The following is an 8,673-nucleotide window of genomic DNA, read 5'->3' on the forward strand; positions in this document are numbered from 1 at the left end:
TGTAGATATGTATTTGTATTTGATATTGTAAGATTTATATTTGTTACGGTATAGATATGTATTTTTTATTTGTAATCTTATATTTTATGGACAATATGTTTATATATGTATTTTTGTCTTTATAATGTGAAGATATGTATCTGTTAAATTTAAGATATGTATTTGTATTTTAGGAATTATGTAAGATGTATTTGTTACAGTATAGATATATATTTGTATTTGCAGGTATTGTGGTTTATATATGATGACATATGCACGGTGCCTTACTTTTGGTGAATGTGTTTCAAATGTTGATTTTGATTTAGATCTTCTTCGCACGAGATATGCTCCAATGTTGTGGCATTATGGTTCGAGGAAAGAAGAAGAGAAAAAACAAAGTGATGATGAAGCACCAATGAGGCCTCCTATGAAAATTGAAATAACAAAAGATACTGAAGTGCATGATATTTGATGTTTATTTTAAATTTGTTGTATTTGACAACAGTTAACTTCAGGTGTACTAACATTTAGTTGAATATTTCTTAGATTTCATATGTTACTTTAATGTTGAAAGTCAATATGTTAACGTTTATTTGATGTGATATTTAGATTTTTGATGTTAAAACTATAAAATAGAATTTTTCCTGGTTAGTTTATGTTACTGTTATGCATATGTCGGTATGAATATGTGGTTTTCAGTTTTGAATATATTTTTGAGTAATTAATATATATATATTTCAGTTACTATATGTATTTTTCATATATGCATTTGTATTTTCCATTTTATGCATGAGTGTTTTAAGTAATGCATGTTTTTCTTTCCAGATGCATATGTATTTATGCATAATGCATATGTATATATGAATATTGCATATGTTTTTTACAATTCTGAAAAAGGCATTGTTTCCACCCTAAACTATACCCGAAAAGTCTAAGCCACACCTAAACTATACTTGTGACCTATTACACACCTTAACTATAAAAAAGTGATATTATTACCTCCCCGCAATCCCCATTCTAAGGCGTGTGTGTTACACTTATTTTAGGCGCGTCCAACCTATTAAATAACAAAAGTAAACGGCTAAAATATTAAGGGAAAAGTCATCGTTTCCACCCCAAACTATAGTCGAAAATTCGAATCCACACCTAAACTATATAAGTGACCTATTACACACCTTAACTATGAAAAAGTGATATTTTTTACTGACGTGCTATTGACGTGGCAGCGCGTGTAAAACACTACACCACATGCAAGTGGTGGTAGCCTGACAGGGTGAAAATAGTTTCACTTTTTTATAGTTTAGGTGTGTAATAGGTCACTAGTATAGTTTGTGTGGCTTCGACTTTTCGGGTATAGTTTGGGGTGGAAACGATGCCTTTTCCCTGTATTTTCTGCTATGGATATATATATATTTGTCTAGATTTGTATTTTTTGACTATGCATATATATATTTATCCAGTTTTATACATATGTATTTAAGCAGATATTCATATGTATTTATGAGTTATTCATAACTTTTTTTTAATTATGTGTATATATCTATGAATAATGCATATTTATGTATGATTAATGCATATATTTTTTTAAAAAAAATATATGTATTTAATGTTTTGATTACATAATTGATATGTCTTCATATGTATTTTTAATATTTTTTTATTTATTACATAAAATTTTGTTAACTTATTCTTAGTTTTTATAGATGGACACAGGAACTTAATAGATTCTCATATGTATTTTTTCAGATTCAAAATCTAGTAAGTGTTGCTTCCAGTTTCTTAGGTATAAATTAATCATGTTATATGTCTTGTATAATATATTCATAATGAATTAAGTTAAGCAAGTTCAGTAAAAAAAAAAATTACAACAATTCAACTATAACAAGTTCAATAACATCAAATATTTTTATCAAAATTTAGAATCATATAATTATCAGTGAAAAAATAAAGCAATTGTTTTTTGACACAATGCTACATCATGAACAGATCAACATTTAAACTGTAACTGCAATATTTAAACTATAACAATATTATTGTATATTTTTCTGTAGATGCTACATACATGCATAATGTGGTACATCATTGTACACACCGCCACCAATTTTTATGATGCTTGCATTACAATCAGAAACTACACACATATGTTTTCTTTCACCGTATGCTTCCTTCAGATTTTCAAAAAACCGCTCCAAGATGCATCATTTTCAGAATCAAGTACACCATATGACAAAGAAAATATATGTCCTGCATATTAAAAAAAATACATATAAGAATACATGATTTTTACACATAAAGTACTGCATATGTATATTATAAATACATACAGCTGAAAATATATGAAACTGTCAGTGAACACATAAACGTACTGCAAATGTATATTATAAATACATACAGCTGGAAACATATGTAACTGCCAGTGAACAAAAATATAATGCATAGCTACAATATATATACATATAGCTGGAACCATATCTAACTCCCAGCGAACACAAAAAAAAACTGCACATGTACATTATAAATACATATAGCTTGACACATATGTAACTGCAGGTGATTTCATAAACATACTGCATATGTATAATATAAATGCATATAGCTGAAAACATATGAAACAGACAATGAACACATAAATAGACTGCATAAGTATATTAAACATTTTTGCAGGTCAATCAATGTGAGAAGCCAGTAGGGTGTAGAGTTTGTTATATGGAGCATCCATGCTTAATAATATCGCACCACTAATGTAATCTTCATATTGTTGTTCATATGTCCATCTAGCAAAGTGTTTAACAAGAACAGGATGCTTCCCATTGTCAATTTTCAGAACACTAAAAAAAGTAAAATAAAATTAATTATCAAATACGTACTTTATACAATAACTATTTCGTATATACAAAAATGAAAAACGAATTTTTTTTTTTCGAATACTAGTTATCATTGACTAAAATTTAAATTTATTGTACAAAAATTGCATTTTAAAATTTAAATTAGATTATGACATGTATAACTTTGAAGTTGAAAGAAATAATTCGCTCAAAACATTTTATTCGAAAATTGATAGAATTCATATACAATCTCTAATTTTGAAATAATCAGAAAGAAGTAACTTTTTTGATCTAAAATTCAATATTTAAAAGCATTTTTAATCTTTGTCAGACATCACAAGAGGTATAAAAAGAAGTTAAATTTTTTACTATTTCATCAAATCCCCCACCCCAATAAAAAGTCAAATATATCCCCTCATATGAGTTTTGATATATGTATATACTTCCCATTATATTTTCAGTCTAAGATATATTCTTTCATTATACTTTTGATACAGATTTAGTCTAACTTTTAGCAGAGAAAACATGACGAGCCCATAATCAAATGATCCACCCCAATTTTAAATATTCAATTCCTTTAGGAATCAACCCTTCAACTCATTTGACACTTCTGGCTGATTGCAAACTAAAAACTTCAATAGCTGCATCTCTCAATGTCAATTTAAATAGTATCAATCTACCCGCTACCGTTCTTTTATTTCTTCTTTTTCTCTTTTCATTCATTTCCAAGCCAAGGCGGAGCTTTGACATTTCGTTTGCCTATATAGCCGGAGAAACTCCATTTGGTGAAGTAAATATTGGAAACAACCCATGAAAGAGTTTTTACATAATCCATGTTGTTTATTCCTACAGCAGAAAGATGTCAACTGCTCTATGGCCTTCACCGACATAACATTACAATTTACAAGCAATAGAACCTGCTCACAATTCTTCTCTCGAAGCATCGTCTCTTGGATGCTGAATATAAGATGCATATGTTTTGATTATGGACTCATAAACATCAATACCTTTCAAATACTCATCCTTGTTCAAGAACTGCAGCAAAAGAGAATGTATATTAACCCCGTAGGCCAAATTCAGGATTTCCACCACATAAAATAAACTATTTAAACAAGTGAACAAAATTTCCAAGTCCAGTCATATTTACACCATTTCTACGGTCGTGCAAGAATCTAGCCTCCTGTAAATGTTTTGCTTCTACGCACCAAACAGTTGATTTGTTAAACAGTGACCATAGATGGCTATTTCATTATGTTCTGCTTCCTTTTTTTTTTTTTTTTGGAGTTCTAACTTCTTCTTTTGGCATTCTCATATTAAGAGTATACTTAAGAGGTTGGGAAAGGAAAACTATATGTGCATTTATGCACAGACAAAACTACCATGTGCCACCAAGCAAGCAATATTATGTAATGCTCACCTCATTGTGGTCGTGAAGAAGAATGGGAGTGTTTGCCATCGGAGAAAATCCAATTGCTGGCAGGCCTCGCTCCCGAAAATGGCGTGAATCTGTTGATGCAGGAAATATTTCTGGTTTTCCAAGTCTGGCATTAGCTTTGATGATAGCTTCTTCAAGAAGTGCCCACCAAATATTGGAACTGTCAACAGCTGTAACAGCTGGCCTTCCAAACTTGTCGTTCACAGACACCTTGTGCTTGAACTGTCAAGAGCAAGGGCATTGCCACTCTTAAATTAGCATACTGCACTTTTAACTATTGTTCAAATAGACCTTTTTACAAATTCAACAATAACCAGCGAGGAATTTACAAAGTCCAACAATAATCAGCGAGGAATTCTATCAAGTAGTATACCTTAAGATATTTTGGGAACTATTATTTTTATTTTTGTTTTGGATCAAGGGTTCACCTACAGAATTCAGAAGGTTGGGGTGTTTGAGGATGTGGATTCATGGTAGCAAGGTATTTGCCATCCATTTACAATAATTAGAAGAGGCAGAGATGGTATGGTCCTTTCACATTGGCTAGCTTTAAGAATTTCAGACAAGAGGTCCCTCAAATGCAAACACGTGTTTAAACTAGAGACAACAAAACAAAAAGCTATGTCATGTTACTCACACACTCTCCCTAAAGCTAGGATATTCAAAGATCCCAACAGGATATTGCATTTCTCAGAGACTCCGATAACTATTTGCATCTCTCTATTAAGATTGAGCTCATGAATTTGTCTTCCAAAAAAACTGATGTTGCAAATTTTCTTATCTTTTGTTGGGGGGTAAAACATAGTGCAGCGATGCTTCCCTTACCTGATGCAAAACAAGACAGATTAAAAGACCGAGAAAAGGGAAAGGATGAGAAGAAGCTGGGAACGAAGAAACTCTAGCAATCCTAGATTAGACTTTTCTACTTTCATAAACTAACTATAGCAGCTCGGAAGATAGACTCGAGCAAGGCTTCAGATAAACTGCTGCAATAGGCTACTTCATGTGTAATTGAAACAATAACAACATACCTAGTGATATCCCACATAGTGGAGTTTGGAGAGGATAGAACGTACGCAGACCTTACTTCTACCTTTTGGAAGTAAAGAGGTTGTTTCTGAAAGACCCTCGTCTCGAGTGAAGCAAATCAAAGTAGTAATGGAAAGGAAAAACGACATTAAAGAAAAACAAGACAGCTAACAGGAAAGCAGTGCGGAGCATATATGCAAGGAACCGTAACATCAACCACAAGGTGCAAACACCTAAAGAAAGGCATGAGACACTTTTCTTTGGTGCATCCACCCTCCGCAGCCAACAAAAAGAAAACAGTTAAACATAAATTGTTATAGGGCGTTTCCTCTTTAGAAAAGGACTAAGATATAGCAAACAGGAGGCAGCCACCGCATTGCAGGTTGTTTATCTCTTAAAGTAGACGTGAGGATTATTATTTTTCCTAATACCTCAAAAGTCATGTTACGCGAAGCAGGTGCCCATTCATCAGCTATTCGCCTCTCCAAGGATGCCGGATCTGCGTTTGGGGGTACTCTGATGTCAAATCCTGCTTGGGCTTCAGATGGCTGCATGTTCATGACAAAACCCTGCCACAGAAACAAAGAAGTCCATATCTTAAACTTATCTCAATATTAATTCTCGAGTGTAGGAAAAAGGGATCCAAAGACTCCTTTGAGTTCCTCAGAAGAGGAACAGTACAGAAAGTGCTACAATATCACGAAGTGAAGTGCAATATTCAAACAGCCTTGCAACAACAGTACAATAACGGTCAGAATCTCGAATCAGACAGTCGGGCTGACTTACAGAGGGAGAAGGAGTGCCAGCTTTCAAGAAGACCATATTGACAGAAATGACCTCGCCTTGAGCTTTCAATCCGGCCTTAACGAGATCGAACTGCGCAGCCCTAAATCTCCTTATAGATTCGATGCTTTTAAGTAGATTCTCCATGGCAGTATTATCATAGAGCTTAGAGCCATGTCCAGGAGCACCTACAGCTTTAACGACCAGCCACCAGGGGGACCTCTCTCCATAGAATGCACGATAGTGGTCAGCGGGAGAAGCCAAACCTTCGTCGAGTACAATCCCAACATTCATATCGGCAAAGGCATCGGAATCAACAAACTTTGCAACGCCATCAGCACCACCGATCTCCTCATCGGGGACAAAGGAGAGGTAGACGGTGCGGAGGGGGCGGAAGCCGGAATCCTTGAGCTTGCGAATGGCCTCGAGGTACTGCAACCCGACGCACTTCATATCCTGAGAACCTCGGGCAAAGATGTTGCCGGTGGTGGAATCTAAGTGAGCGGAGAAAGGCGGGTGAGTCCACTTGTGATGCTCGGAAGGGACAACATCTGTATGTGAGTTGAGGAGGATGGAAGGGAGGGTTGGGTCCTTGCCTTGCCATTTGATGAGAATGAGGGGCTTTCCCTCGACAAACTCCAGGGTCTGGGAAGGGAGGGATAGTGAGTTGGCCTGTGAGGTTATAAATTGGGCGGCTTCATAGTAGTTCGGGTGAGGTTGGGCTGTATTTATCTGAAGGTACTGCTGGAATCTTGATAGGATTGTAGACGCATCTTCTGCGGCCGTAGCTGGGATTGCGAGCGCGAGCGTGAACAACAACGGCAAAGAGTAGTGGCGGTAATGATAATAACCGTCTTGCTTCCCTCTGCTAAACCTCATCTCTCTTTGCTCTTCGCTTCAACGTTTATCCCACACTTTACCTTCTAAGGGATGCTTTGCTCACATGTTCCTCAGTTTTGTTTTGTTTTTTCTTTTACCACGACAACCAGCATTCTCTATAACCTCGATCGCATAGAATTCAACAAAATAAGGAATACTTTTGCATTTAGATATGCCATTGAAAATCATGATAATAAATTATGAAATTGGAATCTTAAATTCTCCACAAAATATGATTTGATCCGAGTCATAGTTTCAAATTCATTTTAAATGAAAAACTTGATAAGTTTATATTTTATGAAAAAAGAATCATATTTGACATAAAGAGGTTGTGTATTATGTGAAAAGATTATTTCAATGAATAAAACATTTATTTTAATGATTAACTATGTACCACTGTATGAGTTTGTGTTTATTTGAAAGTTTATAAGACAAAGCTGGTGTATTAAAGCTTTCAATATATGTACAATTCGAAGAAGGGTCTGATTATGTAATTTTTAATAACAAATATTATTTATAAAAAGAAATATGAGATGTGTGATTTATCAATGTGGTGTCATGGGATGATTAAAATCTTTTTTATGAACTATGTGTTATAATACCTTCTACGGGTACAAGAATATGTATACTAGAAACAACCACTTCAACTAGTTCAAGTTTAAGAACAAGAGCACAATGAAGTACAAAAAATATCCTCAACCCTAGATCAAAGTGATCTTTATAAAAGGTGTATTTTATTTCCAGAAATAAGGATGAAACATAAATGGTCAAGTCGCCCGAATTCACGTACTTTTCTTAAGGAAATAATTCCCCTCACTGTACCCGAATCAAAGAGTGCATCTTTTCCTGAACAGTCATCTCATTTCATGAAACGGTGTGTTACTTCGTTGAAGGATTGCATCCTTCTGAAGCATGCATCAGTTCATGAAGCAGTGCATCAGTTCACTTGAAACAGTGCAACTGAAGCATCAGTTCTGTTTGAAACATTGCAACTGTTACTGCATGCATATTATATAAATGGAGTATCAAAAAAATTTTCGCGCGTTTTTTTCCTTTGGTATGTTCGAATCTCAAATAAATTTTGTCCAAAAAGATAGATTTCATCGATTGATTGACAAATCCAAATCCGAAGCCGAGCCGAGCGAGCGACGACGCCGACGCCGCGAAGCATCTTTTATTTCTTGCCTCACTTACCATGTGGAGTAAGTGTTCTTGATTATAAACACTTCCAAGTTCCCTTCTTCCACCAATGTGGGAGAAAGAGTAAACTTTCTAATTTAGGAGTACACTTTCCATTTTAGTGTCTCCTTTCCTACACTATTTTACTCTCCATTTTTCCATTCACACTTCTTTCATATACTATAAACCCAACAATCCCCCACATGAATGGGGAATGACTATTTTTTGTAAAAGTTTTACGGATAAATATGTGATCATCAAGCAAAGACTGATTGCATCTGGATGAGTGGGTTTCCCTTTGAACTTTCCGTAGTGAACATGCATCGGATGCACTCGGTCAATCGGTAGATTTGATATCTTTGAACCGGCGAGCTTTAATGTACACCTAGATAATACATGTCACACAACCAGCCTTTTAACGTTTATGGTTCTCACTGTTTTGTTATTTTCAGCCATGAACACGTCCCGATTTCATGAGAGCTTAGAGAATAGGCCTCTACTAACATTCTCCTTGAAGCGGCTTCCACTTCGCCCTCACATAGGTGATTTTTAAATGTCCAATCC

At 34.8% G+C, this 8,673-nt stretch overlaps 1 protein-coding gene across 2 annotated transcripts; it reads right to left on the reverse strand.

Annotated features, from left to right (window-relative positions):
* Positions 1 to 1,972: 1,972 nt before the first annotated feature.
* LOC107840659 (aminoacylase-1) lies at positions 1,973 to 7,359 on the reverse strand. Of its 2 annotated transcripts, none has more exons than XM_047395294.1 (4): positions 6,055 to 7,114; positions 5,700 to 5,837; positions 4,222 to 4,461; positions 1,973 to 2,223 (listed from the first exon to the last, which is right to left on the reverse strand). In XM_047395294.1, the coding sequence occupies exons 1-4, from the start codon at positions 6,928 to 6,930 to the stop codon at positions 2,155 to 2,157; spliced, it is 1,323 nt and encodes a 440-aa protein (XP_047251250.1). In that variant the 5' UTR covers positions 6,931 to 7,114; the 3' UTR covers positions 1,973 to 2,154. The 2 variants fall into 2 exon arrangements, with proteins under 2 accessions (XP_047251250.1, XP_016540081.2); XM_016684595.2 differs by lacking the exon at positions 1,973 to 2,223 and adding an exon at positions 3,586 to 3,839 and having other exon boundaries at positions 6,055 to 7,359.
* Positions 7,360 to 8,673: the final 1,314 nt, after the last annotated feature.

Source organism: Capsicum annuum, chromosome 8, assembly GCF_002878395.1.
Source record: "Capsicum annuum cultivar UCD-10X-F1 chromosome 8, UCD10Xv1.1, whole genome shotgun sequence".
NCBI lineage: Eukaryota > Viridiplantae > Streptophyta > Magnoliopsida > Solanales > Solanaceae > Capsicum > Capsicum annuum.